Genomic DNA, 24,080 nt, shown 5'->3' on the forward strand with positions numbered 1-24,080 from the left:
CAGGATCCGATTCGCTTGGCTTTATAGGTAGGTTCTAGGGGTCTCCCTTATATGTTTATTTCAAAGAGTGAGCAAACTGGGAGTAATCAGCTGTACAGGTACAGTACATTATTAACTGTTGGGATGCTCCATTATATGCTCATGTTCAAGAATAGTCAAACTGGGAGTAGTCAATCTGGCAGTAGCCATGAAGGGAAGATATCTTGAATTATAAATTTTGTCGATTATCTCCCCTACCTTCGGATTATACATATGGGAATCAAGTCGGATAATTGAAGCAAATTTACAGGTGAGATTATATTGGAAACAAAGCTGTTGTGCTGAATTCACATGTGTCATTGGATAAACATTGTTTCAATAAATCTATTGAATATAATTCCGCGTCATATATGTCAGAAAGAAGTTTAACAAATTCGAAAGTAATTTTAAAGGTAGCTAGCTCAGGTAACACGTGACGTCACCAGGTGTTTTCAAGATGGAGGCGCCTGTCAGGCTCTGTTGTTTCCTGGTTTTGTTTTGTCATTTTGTTGTCGTCCCAGGTAATATCGCGTTACGTCATTTATGCATACATTTATTTAGTGTGACACATGCGTACCCTGTGCGATAGATATATCGGTACCTCATAAAATGACTATCCAGTGAACCAATAGTACGGGCAACACATACCACAACATAAACAGGTGTTCTAACGGACATTTTGACTCATTTTCGTAGTGACAACACGTTGTCATTATGGAGGGTCGGAGTCTTATCTACACTTGCCGATTATACGGACTTAACATCAAAACGTAACTTAACATCAAAAGTCTTTTCATGCAAGACATCTTTGCGGGAAGGTACCTGAACTAGTGGGAAGGCACTTGTCACTGTAAATGTATAGGTCAGGATGAGAGTGCGTGGCCTGATCAGACTCAGTGATGTATCACATTTTGCCACCCATTTTAGTAACATTATTTTATGGCCTTCCTCAGATACCTGTAACCAATTGTCATGAACCCATCTGGCTATACCATTCACATATAATTACCAATCCCAAAGTACTGTTCAAATTCTAATTTGAAGAACCCATTACCCATCCCAAAATAAATTTTTGATTCAGCTTTTGGTATAATCATGTCTTATGAGTGGAATAAGTGTGGAAGTAAAACCAGTGGATATAGAGGATACTATACAACCTTCTGTGTAATACCATTTTTATTTAATGAGTTAATGATTTGGTATCACCATCAGACGAGCGAAAGCGAGTTTGATACTAAATCTTTAACGAGTTTAATGAAAATGGTATTTCACGGAAGCGAGTTTAGTATTCTATTTATTACTCGCCAACATAAACTGACAGAAACTGCGGCAAAATTGCCTACACTGTGAGGACTTTCAGCTTTCAAGTCAAGTAAAAGTCTATTAAAATCGTGACATCAACATTAGCATTGTGACGTCACAACTTTGAACCATTTTGACATCATACGTCAAGTGGTGTTACACTAGTGTAATATTGAAGTGAAAATATTACACTTCAGTTTCTTCAACGGGCTTGTAATAAAGTGTTTCATTAATGTTGTCATCAGTGATGATTTTATGAAACTTCAGTCAGTAATTTGGCTTTCGGCCAACAAAATTACTTTTGTATTGTCATCTGTGTAAGAGCAGTGTATGTGTTTGTGTATGTGGGTTTTGATTTGTGTGTTTACCATATGAATCAGATAGGTTGCAATTATGTAATCAAGTGATATTTAGCAAGTTCAATGTTTATAACGATATTTAAGAATTAATCCTATTGCAATCAGGCATTTCGGCTAATGAAGTTAGCAATGTAGTCAGTGTTAAGGAAGACTAATTTCAACAATCAACTACAGACCTCATATCATTTCACATATACAAGAAAGTCCAAAGGAAGGGACAGCCAGGTGTGCAACAAAGGATGGAAACATCACAGCACAGGTTGATGAATCAATAACTTTGTTGGCACTTCTGCACATGCTTCTTCAACACATGGCTTTCCCTTTCTCTGCACCCCTCCCTTGTAACAAATAGTGAACTGTGTCAATATTTTAATGATAGTTTGTTAAACAACTGAACTTTTTTGGGCATGAACACGAATGCTGCAGAAACCTCACAGAGTTGGTCTGATTGTTTGGATTATGATCATTGAACATCATATGTTTATATAATCTTAGTCTTTGAGTTAAATTGCAATTCATCCATCCACTTTTAAGCCACATGGACTATAGACATGGTATATGTGTAACACTGTGATAAAACTCATAAACATAGGTTATTATGCAAATGATATTAAAAACATTATCAAATCAAACCAGTTTCTGGAAATTGTAATCATGGTTTTCTCCTCTCAGTGAATTAACTGTGGCACCTTGTTACCATGGTTACATGTATCTGTCTAACTGCTTTTGATCATCAACTGCTGCAGGTAACATCAATGTTCAGGACCAGTATGAATGTGGTTCCTACCAATACCCACGGGAGGTGCGTGTCACAGACAGGGATGAGGATACCATCTCCTCCCAGGCCCAGGAGTATTATGCCTCTGATCGCAACTGTATCCTGACGATCATTGGCAAGAAGGACTACCAAATAGAACTGGAGCTGCGGCAGATTGACATTGACGGCCACGCCTATGCTACAGATCATTGTGGGGGATTGTGCTGCCAGGACTTTCTGAAGATCTTCAATAGTAAGGACATGTTTATGTTGTTTCAGTATTAAATGTTTTTATCAGGATTATTTTAAGAAAATATTCATGATGTTAATGGGAAATAGTTATTACCGGTAATATATTGGATATCTGTGTTGACTGGTTGAGGTAACTATGCTGTTCAGTCATACATGTGATCATTCCTGCTCCGACTTGTGGATTGATTTGATTCATCAAGATAGTAGGTCTCAACCTGCCATCTGTTTGCAATGGTCTTCCATCCTGGAGTGGGTAAATTTAGTTTTACGCCATATTCTGCAATATTCCAGCGATAAGGCGTCGGTCTGTAAATAATTGAATCTGGACTAGACAATCCAGTGATCAACAGCATGAGCATTGATATACTCATTTGGGATACTACGACATGTGTCAACCAAATCAATGAGCCCTGACCTCCCAACCCCATTAGCTGCCTCTTATGACAAGCATAGCTTACTGAAGATCAGTTCTAACCTGGGTTTTCACGGTTACTTCATCCTGTTTAAGTGTTTATTGTCTACCATAGGCTTCCAAGCAATCAGCGTTCCTCTGTGTTCTACTGATGTTCAAATAATTGTCTTAGGATTCTTGGGCATACTACAAATTCGGGTAAAAGAATTAATTCCTATCTCTTTGAAATATTTCTTTGTTCTTGACAAATGATACTGTGATAAATCATATTACTTTGGATTGCCCGGATACCTGGAGTTTGTGAAAAGTACCACTAAGTGGTGCCTGTAGCCAGACATCGCAAGTTCAAGCCTATAATCTGCACTTTGGATCAGACTGCTTGTGAATGATTCATCGCACAGCTGTCGTATACCTACTAGGTTACTTGTTAATGTTTTAATGTATGAATTTTCCCTGCTCAAAAAATAAGCTCTCAGTATCTTTAATGGCCAAACATGTTAACTTCCAACACATTTTTTTAGATTGTGTTTTGCCCCATGTACACTTCATAAAATTTCTGAAAGTAAAATACTTTGAGTATTAAGAAAATGAATTACAGGATTGGTTAATGTTTCAAGGCAGGAAGAAAGATTTCAGATGAGCCTTAGCTATGGTGTAACAATGCTCACAGCTTCCTTCCATGGTCAATACACAGATTACATCAACAGAATCATTGTTATTTGAGAGTGAGAAGTGAAAACTCTGGACATAATATGTAGGCATTTCTTTTCCCCATATCTGTTATAGTTTGGAACATTCACATGATAATTATGTGATTGAATGTTGCTAATATTGTTATTCACATTTGTAGGTTATCGTGTAGACAATGCCCGTCTCCTGCCAGGTATGTCTCAGTGGGGTCTATGTGGAAGTAATTTGCCCACCAAAGTGGTCTTTCAGACTACCCAGAACTTCGTCACCCTCCAGTTCAGATCTGACAGACGCAATGACTACAAGACCGGCTTCTCCATTCAGTTCAGACAGTATCCCTGGAGGAACCCTGGCAGTCTGCTCCCAGATGGAGGAGTGTATGGTGGTAGGTACCGTAGGAGGAATCCTAACAACCAGATAGAGAAGTATATTAGGTACCTTTAGCTTAGAGAGTATCCCTGGAGGAACCTTAACAACCATATAAAGGAGTATATGGTTGTAGGTACTGTAGGTTCAGAGAGTATCCATGGATTAACCCTAACAACCAGATGGTGGAGTATATTAGGTACATTAGGTTCGGAGAGTGTCCCTCGAGGAACCCTGTAGCTAACAACCAGATAAAGGAGTATATGGTGGCAGGTACCGTAGGTTCAGAGAGTATCCCTGGATTAACCCTAACAACCAGATGGAGGAGTATATTAGGTACATTAGGTTCGGAGAGTGTCCCACGAGGAACCTAAACAACTGGATGGAGGAGTATATGCTGGTAGGTATCTTAGGTTTGGAGAGTATCCGTGGAGGAAACCTAACAGCCAGATGGAGGAGTATATGTTGAAAGGTACCTTAGGTTCAGAGAGTGCCCCTTGAGAAAGCCTGACAATCTGCCCCCAGAGGAAGGAGTATATGGTGGTAGATACCTTAGGTTCAGTGTGCTTCTTTGGAGGAAGTGACAACCTGCTTCCAGGATACAATTGTAAGTCATTGTCTGAGAAATATGTTGGAACCCTTGATAAGTATGTCAATGTAGATAAAATGAAACTGGAGAATAATAGACTCACAGCGTAGCCTGTTCACTTGTTTTCAAGTTACTTTACCAGTCACCGAACAATATTGTCTGGAGATTGTTAAAGAGAAGTATACATTGTTTCATTGTCAGGCTGGAATGATGGGAGTCGGAGTGAGCTTCAGGTGGACTGGAGTGACCAGAGCCAGGTTCCTGGAGACTACTTGCCCGGGAGTCCTGGCAATGACTATGACAAAGACCAAGGAGGACTACAGTGCTACGAGTGCCAGGGCTGTGACCTGGAGTTCTTTGACCCAAAGAGAGAGGTTGCATCGGTCAAGGGAGGATGCTATGTCTGCTCCAAGACATGGAAGGATGGTCAGTATGCATGATATTGTCAGTTTTCATGATGTTTCTGATGGTTTTAATGTGGGAAGTGCCGAGTGGTGGCCAAACTTTCTAGCATTACAGGTTTTGAACTGTAGAATATCAAGTTAACCAAGTAGTACAGTCTGGTTTTCCTGGTTTTGCATTTCAAGGGTTTCTACTCTTTGTATGAAGCACAACTGGTAGCCCAGTCACCATTTCCAGAGTTATATCCCTTGGACATACCAGAAACCAGTGATCATGGCTTTGAATCCAGTTGCTCTGTTTCTAGGTTTGTCAGTACCATATCTGTCCTTGAGATCCCACTAAATGTGCTAAATGATCTACATATCTGAAGGCTATGATTCTCTATGTGTATTAATTATATTTCCAAGTCACTTTATAAACAAATTATAAAAATGATAAGACATTAATCAACATGTATGTAGGTTACAAAAAAAATTTAAAATTTAGTGCATGTTATTCTCTTTTCCAGACTTTGCCTCTGCCCAGAGAGTATGTTACACTCAGCTCCAGTTCACGAACCTGTTACTCACTCTTGTTGGTAAGTCATGACTTGTTGAATAGTCCTGCTGTAGTGTCACACTGGTTTCTATGTTTGGCAGTACAAGTTGCATTTTCTCAGTGTCTTTCCTAGTGACAATGAGCTGATTCTGTTGTTGAAGCAGTGACTCATTTTGTGACAGAAGTGATGTGATGTGTGTTACAATGCCTGAAACATGTCTGTTTGTAATGCACAATCTGCTGAACTCAAGATAGGAAACAGAGACATGTTTGGGCCACTTGTTGAAGGTTCTGCAGTATTGCTGCACTAAGTTGCATCCTGTGCCCAGAAACCTGAAATCATGATCTGATGTGCTCTTGGTTGTAGGTTTGCTGGCACAATACCTCAGTAGCATGAAGACACATACAACTTGCATCACTCTAGTCTCTCCTTCCGCCTCAAGCTAACAAGCTGTGATGTAACTGGAACACTGTTCAAATCAGCACTCAGTATTTACCTCACTTCCAGTGACAATTCTTGTATAATCTGAATAGTTTTGGTATAGAGCCTTCATTGAAAATGAAACCTTTATTGTTAGAATCCATTGAATGAGCTTTCTCTATTGCATATTGTCTGAGATGCATTCTTGTAATACAGATTCATCAGTTGGTGGAGGCAAAGCTCAAGAGTTCCGTGGCTGCAAGCGCTTTATGGATGCCTATGGTGTATCTCTGAACTTCTGTATCTGTGATGATGAGGACCTGTGTAACAGTGCAGGCCGTGTATATGTCAACATGCTAACTATCTTTGCCCTCTTTCTGTCAGTAATCGTGAAACTGTAATAGGAATCTCACATAATCACAGTTACATCAGCTCCATTCACATTGATGTGAGTACCAATACTTACCATGGATGTCTTATGACTCATATTGCAGAAGTTGATGAAATATTTACAAAGTATTTTCTTAAAAATTAAAACTAGTAGGGTTATTCAAAATATTTGTCATCTGACTAAGCCTTTGAATTTCCTTGTACTTTGTACATAGTTTTATGTTATCAAACTGGAAGTGGTAGAGAAATCATAATACTTCAGATTCGCGTAATGTGTAGTGCTAGCAATTGAAGCATTGTACATACTTATATGGGAGTATTGTGTAGCCTTGTGGCTGATGCATTTGTTCATCATGCCAAAGAGCCTGTTATGATGCCCCACATGTGTGAAGCCCATGTCTGGTGTCATCTGCCATGATATTGCTGGAATATTGCCTAATACAGCTTAAAACACTGCTCACTTTCTTACTCAAAGGGACATAATGACAGCCCTGGAAGGGATTAAGTGGAACATAGAAGTCCCTGTTCATTTGTGGCTTATAAAAACAACTGTTTTCGTATGAGAAACAGATATTGCACTCCAATCTTTATTTCCAGCAATTACAAAACCGACCTGCAAGTTGTGCTTACTACTGAACCAAATCTGAGTTAGATACTATGATGTTCAAATTATAAATGAGTGCATTTATGATGGGTTGAGTACAGTCATGATGGGTTGAGTACAGGTATGATGGGTTGAGTATGGGTATGATGGGTTGAGTACAGGTATGATGGGTTGTAGTGGGCCATTTTTGTATTGATCTGTATGTAGGTTATATTCTGACACATTTGTTGTTTGTGAAGAGGCTTAATTTAGAGGTATCAAGTTTTGTACACTATTTTAACCAATCAGAATTAATCATTCTTGAATGTTGACTTGTAAGAATTGTGAACAGTTTTACTGAACAGTTACTGAACAACAGTACCTTTCTTGTGGACATATGACAGGACAATGTTTTCTATTATACCCACTCTCTCATTCCTAAGGTAAAGCTATGATTTAAGTAAGGAATAGTTGATGGCCACTTGTGTTGACATATCAGATAATTAGCAGCACACACAGTCTTTTCCACTGATAAAATTTCCTCATTTGTAATATATTCAAGATCAGTGGTGCAGGGTTTATTAATATGTCAGCAGGTGAGGTACATCATGAAGAACTAAAGGTCCAAGGTGACCCAGAGTTTTATGGAGTGCGACCATTATCTGAATTGTTTCCCCAAATCCTAGGTTGGAGTGGGATTACAATAGATGACAAACAGAAAAACCCATGTGAAAGTACATTAACATTCCTGCTGATTCTACACTCCAGTTGATTTTGATTGATTCCACAAACATTATTGAGAAATGGCAGCATGAATTCTTAGGTGACACCATATCTCTTCATGAAGATGTTTTTTCACTTTTTGTAAACTTTAGTTTATTCATATAGATTCCCATTTTGTGAAATTCATAAAGAATGATTCATTTTTTGTATGATAATTTTTATCATGTATTTTTCTTACGGTTTTATACAATTGTATATATGACCAACATGATTAAATCTGAGTGTTTGTGAGTTCGTGTGAATCTGTTGTGGTATTGCAACTTCGTTGTTTGTAAATCAACAGCTTTAGCAAATGTGACAAGTTGAACACCCAAAGGTGTCTTCTTTCTCTTATGGAAATGGAATAAGCTGTTCTGAATCCTTGAACTGATTATCCCTCGGGTGTCACTACAAACATGCACATGCTTCTTCTACATATTAGGTGCACACACACACACTCGCACACACACGCACACGCACCCACGCATGCTACCATGTGCTTTTGTTTGTCGTAAAAGTCAGACTCATGACAACAGCCTGCAAGTGAACAAGTTTGAATCAGACAATACTGTGATTTTTTGCAGTCAGGGTATGATGAACCGATCCATTCGTTTGACTGGAATTCTAGCACCGAATTCAATCCTGTATCATTTGCTGCACCACCTTAGAGTGCGAAGTGAACATAAAATCACCACTTACACATGTCGTCCGACCACCTTTGGTCTTTGTTCAGCTTACGTCGTTTGTTCTTGACAACTGCACACATCATTTCGGGAGCACGACACTCTCAAAGGTAGCCTTTCTCCAAGGCTGTACTGAGGGCTGGCTTACACTCATCTCAGTAAATGGGCGCGATATCAAAAGCCGAAGAATAAACATTAATTGTAAGTTTATTTCAGAGTGGTGTATCAGATATACAAGAGTTATCAAGTAATCATTGTTTTTAAACGTATGATTTTGTGACTCCAAGTAATGCGTCGCATTACCAGAACTGTAGCTAAGTGATGTACGTTATAGGGAAAGCGATTCTTCAATATACTGATTAGTATTAAAAAGAGGTTATAAAAGGTATATTTTCGTTTTTCCTTGCAGTAGTGCAGAATAATCTGGTGCTGAAAAACCCAAATAACTGTCAAGAGTATCCAGAGTATTCTGCTTGAGAGTATACAGATTCGAATTAATGGCATGTCGTGGTTTGTCAGATATGCCCCCTTGAGAGCATACAGATTCGAATTAATGGCATGTCAAGGTTTGTCGGCACCATTCACGTTTCCTGGATCACTCTCTTATGCTGTGATGTACCGAAAATCCAAACGATTGCTTCTTGCTCACAAGTAGAAAACTGACAAAAGGACGTATCTATTTCACGCTGTAGTCTCCCACCCTTGTCACCCCGTCCCCAACTCCCATGACACGCATGGAATCGAAACTAAGCTGGCCACAACCAGTACACTCTTCTACTTGACGACCTCTCCGCCCCTTTCAATATCTGAAGTATTGACAGTATTACAAACACACACTTGCTGTCTATGACTTTATTGTTTAATCATCTGGATACACTGGTACAAATGGCTTGGGCATCGTCAGGCTCCCTTGTCTACTCTGAAAACGTAAATAGATGACAATACCGTGTAAGAGATGGAAGACAAATAAGCTTCTAGTAATGCAAATCAAACAAATCGGAAGACAAATAGTCTGATTTTGTAAGTATCTGTATTGATAGAAGTACATAATCTATAGAGTCTTTTTTCATGAAATGTCTTAAAAGGGAATTTCGCGTATGACTGTTGTAAATATACTACCCCTCAAAAGTTTCGACTCACTTGTGTACATGTACCTTCATACTTCAGTCAACTGTTCTAGACTAGATTTTACTAAACATTCCATTCTGTTTAAAGGCACTGTATACACATGAACTGATAAATTGTAAAACGAATTCGTAACGTTGGAAAGATTACTGTCATGAGTTCAGAAAGAGATGAAAATCGGTGCAAAATTTTTAACGATACATTAAATCAAAACACTGCCGTTCACGTGGATGATATTTGCACAATTTGTAGTAATTTGATAAATGATCCTCGTGCAACTCATCCGCATAACGTTTGCATTTGGTCTCCCCAAGTATATGTATATATACCTAACATAAGGTGAGTGCTTTAAGTGAGGCTAAACTTGTAGTGAGTAGGGTATGATATGAAGCGGTTAACAAACAAACATCTACACTAAATTGTTTCAATTCTAATTGTGTGAGCACATGTATGCGCTTATGTGCTTTTTACTTGAAGTAAGTCCATCTTTGTTGATGAAAATGTATGTATAGTGATTTTGCAGCTATGATCCAATATTTAGGTCTTACCCAGGTCGAGGTCTACAGCTTCACGGACGTGACGTTGGTAGAGGCTGATATCTTCCTTGTCTGCTTCTATAAACATAATGGAAAGGTGATAACAGTTACTGTGTTGGGTTTGTAACATATGTTGGGGGTTCACCTCCAGATTAAAGACTAAAGATATTGTTTATTAAGACGCCACCTCCCTCCCCCACCCTTCCAATGTGAGTGTTACTTTCAAAAAGAACAATCGTGACCCTTCGCCACTAGAACGGTTATCTCCCTTACCTGTTATATAGCCGTCCTGGACAAGGTCCTCGACGTCTCTGGTTGCCAGCACCATCATGATCTCGTCGTCACTGACTTGCCCGTCGCCGTCCATGTCAAACTCGCTCACGTCCCGTTTTCCTGGTCCATGGAAATTACATTTCTGTTTCCTATTCTCCTAACTACTCCATGGTAACTTGCGACTCAAAGAGATGCACTTTGGAAATAGTAAACGCTGCCACTTATACCATAATATCTACGTTGATAACCTTGGTGTAGGAAGAACAACTTCGCGCAACCTTTCATTACCAAATAGTTGCATCCTATTACTTCCCCAACACCACCCAGAAATGCACCCACATGCGGCATATTCAGTTTAGATTTTTTTCCTAGATACCTGTTGCTAATACCTTCTTCAGTATTATTACAATGAAAGAACCAAGAGAACTAGATGGACACCGTCTGACTGTTTGTCAACCATGGCACCATCCAAACAGAAATAGGCAAACCATATTCTATCCCTTGGTTTTATCTCAAATCTCATGACATTTTCACAAGAAACCTCATTGCCAGCAGGCAAGCACCTACCAGATTTAATTGCTTCTCCAACCTTTTTCACAGTTGAGACAACCTTCTTCCCAGCATTGACAGCTGCACTAGCAACACGTTTGACAACACCTCCAACAGCACGCACAATACCCCTAAACCGCGGGAAACGAATACCCCAGGAATGAGAGCCTGGCAGGGCCACCATGGCAGTCAGGAACAGGAGGACGAGGGCGATCTTCATCTGGACACATAGAATTGATACACGAATGAGCTGTGAGTTCTTTGGACAGATTGTTTGGTCACTTTTGGTGGTGACTGTTACTCTCCTTGAAAATCATGAGGGGCATAAATGTAACGATAACACAGTATCAGTTAGAGCTAATATGAAAGAATTCGTGATTGAAGCGTTTAGACCAAATTTAAAACACATGGTGGACCATTCTAGTTTTTATTTTGACAGAAAGAAACTAAAGTTACATAACCAGCCCCTGTGTTAAATATTTAGTTTCCTCAATTACTTTGACCGTATCGGACGTAAACCAAACAGGACAAATATGACATCTGTACGTATGCACTTACCTTTGCAGTTCTGGATATCAGTCACCGAAGCTGTGGTTAGACTGGTTCGTACTGGGTATATATAACGTGGACGTGTTGATGGTCACACGCGTTAAATCCGGATACGATGACTTTGTGACATTATCTAGATTACAATCTGACAACTCATCTAGAATCTTTATTAATTATGGGTGGCAGGTTTTAAGACATGCAAGAATGAGATATATTCTGAACTTAATTGAAAGAATAGTAAGCATATCCCAAAGACCAATCTTCACCCGTCAAAAAGCAACTAAGTTGTTGATATGAAAACAACAACATACGTTTCAAGTCAAAATTTTGTCAGAGGTTCATGTCTGCCAACTCCCCCATAAAACGTCTTGGACAGTTCTTTTTCAGACAGCTTTGAATCAAGTGTTGTGTGGTGCTATTTGAAAACTTCCTATCAAAAGTGTGCTCTTACACATTAAAATGCAAAACGTCAAATGGAAAGAATAAGTAGTTTTGATTATCTGCTGACATATACTGTATATCTCCACATGGGATAGAAGGAGAAATATTCATTTCACAAATGCAATTGAATTAGTGTTGAAAGTGGCGGTCGCATTGAATAAACGGGACTGTATGTCAATTCAACACTCTCGAAGTTTGCGCAACATACGACTGGTACTTTTGTTTACAGCATAACGAAACATTTACCTACTTTAAATTTATGAATTATTGTAATGAATAAACCCAGGTTAATTGTTCAATCTGTTTTATCAATGAATCTAAACGACATTATCATGCAAAAAATCTTTCACATTGTGCACGGTGACTGATTTTGTTGACAGGTGAGTCTGCGAGCTATTGTTGACACATGCATGGTGTCAGTACAGCTGAAGGTCACGGATTTTTCTTCTTTTATGTGACAACCGCCTACTGTTGATAGACAGACTTTCACAAAATGATCCATAGGAGATACATTATGATTTATAACGTTACATTTCACATTTCGTACTTGTTTGACTCAAGTCAGTGAGTGAGTGAGTTAATATTTAACGTCACATCGGCGATATCTCAGCCATGTCGTGACGAGTCAGAACAATGACTCGTGATCTGATGTATAGTTTAGTCACTTTTTGAGTGAGTGAGTGAGTATGGGTTTCGTCGCTTTTAGCAAATATCCCAACAACATCCAGGCTCGGGACACCAGAAATGGGCCTCACACGGTCACTTTTTGAACAGACATGATTCAAACAATATAAATAATTGTTCAAGAGATGATGGGCAGACATAGGTTATGGTATGTATACATCATGTATATATGTTTTGTGTATATTATTGTGTCAGTTAACAAAACATCTCTTGCAGTTTTTATCAATATAAAACATAAACCGACAGACGTTTTTTTCACAAAGTGCATATCATCACACACACGCCAGTACACATCTGATTAGAGAAACAAATAGCTCCGTGCAAATACATATCTTCAGTTTCCAAAGATTGTCGTGTTCCTGAAGAAAATTATGATCAGAACTTCTTAAATTTCGAAGAAGGTAATACAGTAAAGTTAAGTTAGTGTTATGACGATTTTCTAGCGATTCAACTTCAAAACTTCAAGCGAATGATTTGAATGTTAAGATAGGTATATTGTCATTGATGGCCACGTTCCAAAAGATCCACTGACAAGAAACGCTGGACACAAGGTAACATTTAACGTGAAATGTGTGTTCGTTTTTTGCCGTTCACTCACTCACATCTTACATCAGTTTGGATAGGCATATCGTGATTGATGCAAGATATCCTTTGAGAAAACCTACACAGTATTATGTGGATATAGGTAGTGTGAAATACGATGTCAGATGAATAACATAGAGATCATAAGTTGTAAAATGCTGAACATCTGGTTTACTTTGACGTTATGGTGGTCACGTCCTTAACCATACGCATTTGACAGGCCTAGTTCAAACAGGCATAGGGCCAAAACATGCAAAATTTTAGGATCTGTGAAACCTATTTTCACATCTCTTTCGACTACTCAAAACGATATATTATACTCGCATATAAGTTAAACAGTGCCCCAAATCCATTTATAACTAAACGAAGCAAACTGGTGACAGTTTAAATTTGACAATAAAATTATTCAACTACTTGTTTAGTTTCTTTGAAAGACAAATGAAACGCCTGTCATGGCAAAACGCTACGATTATTCATAGCTTTTTCTCGGGTTATCCTGTGGAGTGTTCACGGCATTTGCGGCGACGGTCACAGGCGTTTCAAAAGGAACAATCAGTTGGTATAGTTTATTTTTTCTCGCTACGTGGCAGACACGTACTGTTTAAAGGTTTAGTAGGGGTGGTGACAAGTTCCAAAATGCAAAAGAATCCAGTAAAAATGAAAGAGGGAAATTCAGAGCGCGGAGACACAACTTCGCCCTTTTATTGAGAATGCGTGTTAAGCCCATGGGTGTTTAAAGTAATTCTAACCTATTAAGATGCACATCGGCATAGGCGGAAAATATGCTGATTTTTATTCATATTGTTTCATAAATTATAACTTAAACTTTTCTTCATTACCTTAGAGACTTGTGTAAGTCAGTCTCGAAGGTTGACTTGCAGTGTCTCCACTTCGGCATACAAAATGCCGTGACTGGTGTGAATAGTAATATCTACATTATCATCCGCAGAATAGCTGATGCAACAGTCACTCTCCCCTACTGACGAGTTTGAGGGCACGGGATACCAAGTCATTTAGACGCCGATCAGTAGCGAATCCTTGAGAGCAAACAAATTTGACTTGATCGCATGTCGTGATTTGTCAGATATGCCCCCTTGAGAGCATACAGATTCGAATTAATGACATGTCAAGTTTTGTCGGCACCATTCACGTTTCCTGGATCAATTTCTTATGCCGTGATGCTCACATGTAGAAAATGTCGTTTCCTTTGACAAAAGGACGTATCTATTTCACGCTGTAGTCTCCCACCCTTGTCACCCCGTCCCCAACTCCCATGACACGCATGGAATCGAAACTAAGCTGGCCACAACCAGTACACTCTTCTACTTGACGACCTCTCCGCCCTTTCAATATCTGAGGTATTGACAGTATTACAAACACACACTTGCTGTCTATGACTTTATTGTTTAATCATCTGGATACACTGGTACAAATGGCTTGGGCATCGTCAGGCTCCCTTGTCTATTCTGAAAACGTAAAAGATGACAATACCGTGTAAGAGATGGAAGACAAATAGTCTGATTTTGGAAGTATCTGTTTTGATAGAAATACATACTTTATAGAGTCTCTTTTCATGATATTTCTTAAAAGGGAATTTCATGCATGACTGTTGTAAATATACTACCCCTCAAAAGTTTCGACTCACTTGTGTACATGTACCTTCATACTTCAGTCAACTGTTCTAGACTAGATTTTACTAAACATTCCATTCTGTTTAAAGGCACTGTATACACATGAACTGATAAATTGTAAAACGAATTCGTAACGTTGGAAAGATTACTGTCATGAGTTCAGAAAGAGATGAAAATCGGTGCAAAATTTTTAACGATACATTAAATCAAAACACTGCCGTTCACGTGGATGATATTTGCACAATTTGTAGTAATTTGATAAATGATCCTCGTGCAACTCATCCGCATAACGTTTGCATTTGGTCTCCCCAAGTATATGTATATATACCTAACATAAGGTGTGTGCTTTAAGTGAGGCTAAACTTGTAATGAGTAGTGTATGATATGAAGCGGCTAACAAACAAACATCTACACTAAATTGTTCCAATTCAAATTGTGTGAGCACATGTATGTGCTTACGTGCATTTTACGTGAACTACGTCCCTTTTTGTTGATGTATGTATAGTGATTTTGCAGCTATGATCCAATATTTAGGTCTTACCCAGGTCGAGGTCTACAGCTTCACGGACGTGACGCTGGTAGAGGCTGATATCTTCCTTGTCTGCTTCTGGAAACATAATGGAAAGGTGATATAAGTTACTGTGTTGGGTTTGTAACATATGTCGGGGGTTCACCTCCAGATTAAAGACTAAAGATATTGTTTATTAAGACGCCACCTCCCTCCCCCACCCTTCCAATGTGAGTGTTACTTTCAAAAAGAACAATCGTGACCCTTCGCCACTAGAACGGTTATCTCCCTTACCTGTTATATAGCCGTCCTGGACAAGGTCCTCAACGTCTCTGGTTGCCAGCACCATCATGATCTCGTCGTCACTGACTTGCCCGTCGCCGTCCATGTCAAACTCGCTCACGTCCCGTTTACCTGGTCCATGGAAATTACATTTCTGTTTCCTATTCTCCTAACTACTCCATGTTAACTTGCGACTCAAAGAGATGCACTTTGGAAATAGTAAACGCTGCCACTTATACCATAATGTCTACGTTGATAACCTTGGTGTAGGAAGAACAACTTCGCGCAACCTTTCATTACCAAATAGTTGCATCCTATTGCTTCCCCAACACCACCCAGAAATGCACCACATGCGGCATATTCAGTTTAGATTTTTTTCCTAGATACCTGTTGCTAATACCTTCTTCAGTATTATTACAATGAAAAAACCAAGAGAACTAGATGGACACCGTCTGACTGTTTGTCAACCATGGCACCATCCAAACAGAAATAGGCAAACCATATTCTATCCCTTGGTTTTATCTCAAATCTCATGACATTTTCACAAGAAACCTCATTGCCAGCAGGCAAGCACCTACCAGATTTAATTGCTTCTCCAACCTTTTTCACAGTTGAGACAACCTTCTTCCCAGCATTGACAGCTGCAGAATACCCCTAAACCGCGGGAAACGAATACCCCAGGAATGAGAGCCTGGCAGGGCCACCATGGCAGTCAGGAACAGGAGGACGAGGGCGATCTTCATCTGGACACATAGAATTGATACACGAATGAGCTGTGAGTTCTTTGGACAGATTGTTTGGTCACTTTTGGTGGTGACTGTTACTCTCCTTGAAAATCATGAGGGGCATAAATGTAACGATAACACAGTATCAGTTAGAGCTAATATGAAAGAATTCGTGATTGAAGCGTTTAGACCAAATCTAAAACACATGGTGGACCATTCTAGTTTTTATTTTGACAGAAAGAAACTAATGTTACATAACCAGCCCCTGTGTTAAATATTTAGTTTCCTCAATTACTTTGACCGTATCGGACGTAAACCAAAGAGGACGAATATGACATCTGTACGTATGCACGAAGACAAATGCACTTACCTTTGCAGTTCTGGATATTAGTCACCGAAGCTGTGGTTAGACTGGTTCGTACTGGGTATATATAACGTGGACGTGTTGATGGTCACACGCATTAAATCCGGATACGATGACTTTGTGACATTATCTAGATTACAATCTGACAACTCATCTAGAATCTTTATTAATTATGGGTGGCAGGTTTTAAGACATGCAAGAATGAGATATATTCTGAACTTAATTGAAAGAATAGTAAGCATATCCCAAAGACCAATCTTCACCCGTCAAAAAGCAACTAAGTTGTTGATATGAAAACAACAACATACGTTTCAAGTCAAAATTTTGTCAGAGGTTGATATCTGCCAACTCCCCCATAAAACGTCTTGGACAGTTCTTTTTCAGACAGTTTTGAATCAAGTGTTGTGTGGTGCTATTTGAAAACTTCCTATCAAATGTGTGCTCTTACACATTAAAATGCAAAACGTCAAATGGAAAGAATAAGGAGTTTTGATTATCTGCTGACATATACTGTATATCTCCACATGGGATAGAAGGAGAAATATTCATTTCACAATTGCAATTGAATTAGTGTTGAAAGTGGCGGTCGCTTTGAATAAATGGGACTGTATGTCAATTCAACACTCTCGAAGTTTGCGCAACATACGACTGGTATTTTTGTTTACAGCATAACGAAACATTTACCTACTTTAAATTTATGAATTATTGTAATGAATAAACCCAGGTTAATTGTTCAATCTGTTTTATCAATGAATCTAAACGACATTATCATGCAAAAAACTTTCACATTGTGCACGGTGACTGATTTTGTTGACAGGTGAGTCTGCGAGCTATTGTTGACACATGCATGGTGTCATTACAGCTGAAGGTCACGGATTTTTCTTCTTTTATGTGACAACCGCCTACTGTTGATAGACAGACTTTCACAAAATGATCCATAGGAGATACATTATGAATTATAACGTTACATTTCACATTTCGTACTTGTTTAACTCAAGTCAGTGAGTGAGTGAGTTAATATTTAACGTCACATCGGCAATATCTCAGCCATATCGTGACAAGTCAGAACAATGACTCGTGATCTGATGTATAGTTTAGTCACTTTTTGAGTGAGTGAGTGAGTATGGGTTTGCGTCGCTTTTAGTAAATATCCCAACAACATCCAGGCTCGGGACACCAGAAATGGGCCTCACACGGTCACTTTTTGAACAGACATGATTCAAACAATATAAATAATTGTTCAAGAGATGATGGGCAGACATAGGTTATGGTATGTATACATCATGTATATATGTTTTGTGTATATTATTGTGTCAGTTAACAAAACATCTCTTGCAGTTTTTATCACTATAAAACATAAACCGACAGACATATTCTTCACAAAGTGCATATCATCACACACACGCCAGTACACATCTGATTAGAGAAACAAATAGCTCCGTGCAAATACACATCTTCAGTTTCCAAAGATTGTCGTGTTCCTGAAGAAAATTATGATCAGAACTTCTTAAATTTCGAAGAAGGTAATACAGTAAAGTTAAGTTAGTGTTATGACGATTTTCTAGCGATTCAACTTCAAAACTTCAAGCGAATGATTTGAATGTTAAGATAGGTATATTGTCATTGATGGCCACGTTCCAAAAGTTCCACTGACAAGAAACGCCGGACATCAGGTAACATTTAACGTGAAATGTGTGTTCGTTTTTTGCCGTTCACTCACTCACATCTTACATCAGTTTGGATAGGCATATCGTGATTGATGCAAGATATCCTTTGAGAAAACCTACACAGTATTTTGTGGATATAGGTAGTGTGAAATACGATGTCAGATGAATAACATAGAGATCATAAGTTGTAAAATGCTGAACATCTGGTTTACTTTGACGTTATGGTGGTCACGTCCTTAACCATACGCATTTGACAGGCCTAGTTCAAACAGGCATAGGGCCAAAACATGCAAAATTTTAGGATCTGTGAAACCTATTTTCACATCTCTTTCGACTACTCAAAACGATATATTATACTCGCATATAAGTTAAACAGTGCCCCAAATCCATTTATAACTAAACGAAGCAGACAAAACACATTCCGTAAATTACAAACTGGTGACAGTTTAAATTTGACAATAAAATTATTTAACTACTTGTTTAGTTTCTTTGAAAGACAAATGAAACGCCTGTCATGGCAAAACGCTACGATTATTCATAGCTTTTTCTCGGGTTATCCTGTGGAGTGTTCACGGCATTTGCGGCGACGGTCACAGGCGTTTCAAAAGGAACAATCAGTTGGTATAGTTTATTTTTTCTCGCTACGTGGCAGACACGTACTGTTTAAAGGTTTAGTAGGGGTGGTGACAAGTTCCAAAATGCAAAAGAATCCAGTAAAAATGAAAGAGGGAAATTCAGAGCGCGGAGACACAACTTCGCCCTTTTATTGAGAATGCGTGTTAAGCCCATGGGTGTTTAAAGTAATTCTAACCTATTAAGATGCACATCCGCATAGGAGGAAAATATGCTGATTTTTATTCATATTGTTTCATAAATTATAACTTAAACTTTTCTTCATTACCTTAGAGACTTGTGTAAGTCAGTCTCGAAGGTTGACTTGCAGTGTCTCCACTTCGGCATACAAAATGCCGTGACTGGTGTGAATAGTAATATCTACATTATCATCCGCAGAATAGCTGATGCAACAGTCACTCTCCCCTACTGACGAGTTTGAGGGCACGGGATACCAAGTCATTTAGACGCCGATCAGTAGCGAATCCTTGAGAGCAAACAAATTTGACTTGATCGCATGTCGTGATTTGTCAGATATGCCCCCTTGAGAGCATACAAATTCGAATTAATGGCATGTCAAGTTTTGTCGGCACCATTCACGTTTCCTGGATCAATCTCTTATGCCGTGATGCTCACATGTAGAAAATGTCGTTTCCTTTGACAAAAGGACGTATCTATTTCACGCTGTAGTCTCCCACCCTTGTCACCCCGTCCCCAACTCCCATGACACGCATGGAATCGAAACTAAGCTGGCCACAACCAGTACACTCTTCTACTTGACGACCTCTCCGCCCCTTTCAATATCTTTCACGCTGTAGTCTCCCACCCTTGTCACCCCGTCCCCAACTCCCATGACACGCATGGAATCGAAACTAAGCTGGCCACAACCAGTACACTCTTCTACTTGACGACCTCTCCGCCCCTTTCAATATCTGAAGTATTGACAGTATTACAAACACACACTTGCTGTCTATGACTTTATTGTTTAATCATCTGGATACACTGGTACAAATGGCTTGGGCATCGTCAGGCTCCCTTGTCTATTCTGAAAACGTAAAAGATGACAATACCGTGTAAGAGATGGAAGACAAATAGTCTGATTTTGGAAGTATCTGTTTTGATAGAAATACATACTTTATAGAGTCTCTTTTCATGATATTTCTTAAAAGGGAATTTCATGCATGACTATACTACCCCTCAAAAGTTTCGACTCACTTGTGTACATGTACCTTCATACTTCAGTCAACTGTTCTAGACTAGATTTTACTAAACATTCCATTCTGTTTAAAGGCACTGTATACACATGAACTGATAAATTGTAAAACGAATTCGTAACGTTGGAAAGATTACTGTCATGAGTTCAGAAAGAGATGAAAATCGGTGCAAAATTTTTAACGATACATTAAATCAAAACACTGCCGTTCACGTGGATGATATTTGCACAATTTGTAGTAATTTGATAAATGATCCTCGTGCAACTCATCCGCATAACGTTTGCATTTGGTCTCCCCAAGTATATGTATATATACCTAACATAAGGTGTGTGCTTTAAGTGAGGCTAAACTTGTAGTGAGTAGTGTATGATATGAAGCGGCTAACAAACAAACATCTACACTAAATTGTTCCAATTCAAATTGTGTGAGCACATGTATGTGCTTACGTGCATTTTACGTGAACTACGTCCCTTTTTGTTGATGTATGTATAGTGATTTTGCAGCTATGATCCAATATTTAGGTCTTACCCAGGTCGAGGTCTACAGCTTCACGGACGTGACGCTGGTAGAGGCTGATATCTTCCTTGTCAGCTTCTGGAAACATAATGGAAAGGTGATATAAGTTACTGTGTTGGGTTTGTAACATATGTTGGGTGTTCACCTGCAGAATAAGACTAAAGATATTGTTTATTAAGACGCCACCTCCCTCCCCTACCCTTCCAATGTGTGTTACTTTCAAAAAGAACAATCGTGACCCTTCGCCACTAGAATGGTTATCTCCCTTACCTGTTATGTAACCGTCCTGGACAAGGTCCTCAACGTCTCTGGTTGCCAGCACCATCATGATCTCGTCGTCACTGACTTGCCCGTCGCCGTCCATGTCAAACTCGCTTACGTCTCGTTTACCTGGTCCAAGCATATTACATTGTTGTTTCACATTCTCCTAACTATTCCATGTTGGTTTCATTTGGTGTAGGAAGACAAACTTCGTGCAACTTTTCTTTACCAAATAGTTGCATCTATTACTTCCCCAACACCAGGTAGAAACGCCCCCACATACGACATATTCAGTTTAGATTTTTTTGTGTATTTTATACTTAAGTATTTAGGTACCTATTGCCGATGTCATCTTCATTATTATTGCATAAAAAACCTAGAGAACAGAGAACTAGATGAACACCGTCTGGCTGTTTGTTTGGCACCATCCAAATAGAAATAGGTAAGCCTCTTTTTATCCCTTGGCTTTATCTCAAATCTCATCACGACATTGCCATCAGGCAAGCACCTACCAGATTTAATTGCTTCTCCAACCTTTTTCACAGTTGAGACAACCTTCTTCCCAGCATTGACAGCTGCACTAGCAACACGTTTGACAACACCTCCAACAGCACGCACAATACCCCTAAACCGCGGGAAACGAATACCCCAGGAATGAGAGCCTGGCAGGGCCACCATGGCAGTCAGGAACAGGAGGACGAGGGCGATCTTCATCTGGACACATAGAATTGATACACGAATGAGCTGTGAGTTCTTTGGACAGATTGTTTGGTCACTTTTGGTGGTGACTGTTACTCTCCTTGAAAATCATGAGGGGCATAAATGTAACGATAACACAGTATCAGTTAGAGCTAATATGAAAGAATTCGTGATTGAAGCGTTTAGACCAAATTTAAAACACATGGTGGACCATTCTAGTTTTTATTTTGACAGAAAGAAACTAAAGTTACATAACCAGCCCCTATGTTAAATATTTAGTTTCCTCAAATACTATGATCGTATCGGACGTAAACCAAAGAGGACGAATATGACATCTGTAGGTATGCACGAAGAAAAATGCACTTACCTTTGCAGTTCTGGATATCAGTCACCAAGGCTGTGGTTAGACTGGTACGTACTGGGTATATATAACGTGGACGTGTTGATGGCCACACGCGTTAAATCCGGATACGAAGACTTTGTGACATTATCTAGATTACAATCTGACAACTCATCTAGAACTTTTATTAATTATGGTTGGCAGGTGTTATGACAAGTGAGAATGAGATATATTCTGAACTTAACTGAAAGGATAGTAACCATATCCCAAAGACCAATCTTCACCCGTCAAAAAGCAACTAAGTTGTTGATATGAAAACAACAACAGACGTTTCAAGTCAAAATTTTGTCAGAGGTTGATATCTGCCAACTCCACCATTAAACAGTTCTTGTTCAAACAACTTTGAATCAAGTGTTGTATGGTGTTATTTGAAAACGTCCTATCAAAAGTGTGCTCTTACACATTTAAATGCAAAACGTCAAATGGAAAGAATAAGTAGTTTTGATTATCTGCTGACATATACTGTATATATTCCACATGGGATAGAAGGAGAAATATTCATTTCACAAATGCAATTGAATTAGTGTTGAAAGCGGCGGTAGCTTTGAATAAATGGGACTGTATGTCGATTCAATACTCTCGATGTTTGCGCAACATATAACTGGTATTTTTGTTTACTGCATAACGGAACATTTACCTACTTTAAGTTTGTGAATGATTGCAATAAATAACCCACGTTGATTGTTCCGTCTGTTTTATCAATGAATCTAAACGACATTATCATCCAAAATGTTGACAAGTTGAGTGCCTAGCAGACAGCACGCTTGCTTTGCACTGCTATTTTTGTTTACTGCATAACGAAACATTTACTTACTTTAATTTTGTGAATTATTGTAATGAATAAACCCAGGTTAATCGTTCAATCTGTTTTATCAATTATTCAAAGCGACATTATCATCCAAAAAATCTTTCACATTGTGCACGGTGACTGATTTTGTTGACAGGTGAGTCTGCGAGCTATTGTTGACACATGCATGGTGTCAGTACAGCTGAAGGTCACGGATTTTTCTTCTTTTATGTGACAACCGCCTACTGTTGATAGACAGACTTTCACAAAATGATCCATAGGAGATACATTATGAATTATAACGTTACATTTCACATTTCGTACTTGTTTAACTCAAGTCAGTGAGTGAGTGAGTTAATATTTACCGTCACATCGGCAATATCTCAGCCATATCGTGACGAGTCAGGACAATGACTCGTGATATGATCTATAGTTTAGTCACTTTTTGAGTGAGTGAGTGAGTGAGTATGGGTTTTCGTCGCTTTTAGCAATATCCCAACAACATCCAGGCTCGGGACACCAGAAATGGGCCTCATACGGTCACTTTTTGAACAGACATGATTCACACCAAATAAATAATTGTTCAAGAGATGATGTGCAGACACAGGATATGGTATGTATACATCATGTACGTATGTTTTCTAATTTAGCCACGGTAAATGTAACCATCATTGTGTCAGCTGATAAAAAGAATCTCTTGCAGTTTTTATCATTCATAAAACACAAAGCTACAGACAGATATTGTTCACTAACTGCAGATCATCAAACACACGCAATTACACATCTGATTGAAGAAACAAATAACTTCGGAAAATACACATCTCCAATTTCCTTTTTCAAAGATTGTCGTGTTCCTGAAGAAAATTATGATCAGAAATTATCGAAGGTAATACAGTAAAGTTATATTAGTGCCATGAGGATCTTCAAACGATTCAACTTCAAAACTTCAAGCTATTGATTTGAATTTTCTCAATCTCAGAAAAGAATCACTAACTGATCTATATAACTGACTTAAGTTTGGATAGGTATATTGTCATTGATAGCCATGTTCCAAAAGATCCACGGACAGGAAATGCTGGACATAAGGTAGCATTTAACGTGAAATGTGTGTTCATTGCCTCACTCACATCTTATTTCGGTTTGGATAGGCAT

At 38.8% G+C, this 24,080-nt stretch overlaps 3 protein-coding genes and 1 pseudogene across 3 annotated transcripts; 1 reads left to right on the forward strand and 3 right to left on the reverse strand.

Annotated features, from left to right (window-relative positions):
• Positions 1–427: 427 nt before the first annotated feature.
• Positions 428–8,092, forward strand: LOC137286735 (uncharacterized). The gene is made up of 6 exons (XM_067818717.1): positions 428–539; positions 2,426–2,689; positions 3,951–4,175; positions 4,947–5,171; positions 5,656–5,724; positions 6,322–8,092. Exons 1-6 carry the CDS (start codon positions 476–478, stop codon positions 6,504–6,506), a joined length of 1,032 nt encoding a protein of 343 aa, XP_067674818.1. The 5' UTR covers positions 428–475; the 3' UTR covers positions 6,507–8,092.
• Positions 8,093–9,360: 1,268 nt separating this feature from the next.
• LOC137287034 (uncharacterized) lies at positions 9,361–11,599 on the reverse strand. The gene is made up of 5 exons (XM_067819142.1): positions 11,565–11,599; positions 11,025–11,226; positions 10,458–10,577; positions 10,197–10,262; positions 9,361–9,442 (listed from the first exon to the last, which is right to left on the reverse strand). Exons 2-5 carry the CDS (start codon positions 11,224–11,226, stop codon positions 9,438–9,440), a joined length of 393 nt encoding a protein of 130 aa, XP_067675243.1. The 5' UTR covers positions 11,565–11,599; the 3' UTR covers positions 9,361–9,437.
• A 3,047-nt stretch (positions 11,600–14,646) lies between these two features.
• LOC137286746 (uncharacterized) lies at positions 14,647–16,797 on the reverse strand (annotated as a pseudogene).
• A 3,217-nt stretch (positions 16,798–20,014) lies between these two features.
• On the reverse strand, positions 20,015–22,143 carry LOC137286747 (uncharacterized). Its single transcript, XM_067818727.1, has 5 exons — positions 22,109–22,143; positions 21,555–21,756; positions 21,052–21,171; positions 20,794–20,859; positions 20,015–20,096 (listed from the first exon to the last, which is right to left on the reverse strand). Exons 2-5 carry the CDS (start codon positions 21,754–21,756, stop codon positions 20,092–20,094), a joined length of 393 nt encoding a protein of 130 aa, XP_067674828.1. The 5' UTR covers positions 22,109–22,143; the 3' UTR covers positions 20,015–20,091.
• Between the last annotated feature and the right edge of the window lie 1,937 nt (positions 22,144–24,080).

The sequence above is a fragment of the Haliotis asinina genome, chromosome 6, assembly GCF_037392515.1.
Source record: "Haliotis asinina isolate JCU_RB_2024 chromosome 6, JCU_Hal_asi_v2, whole genome shotgun sequence".
NCBI lineage: Eukaryota > Metazoa > Mollusca > Gastropoda > Lepetellida > Haliotidae > Haliotis > Haliotis asinina.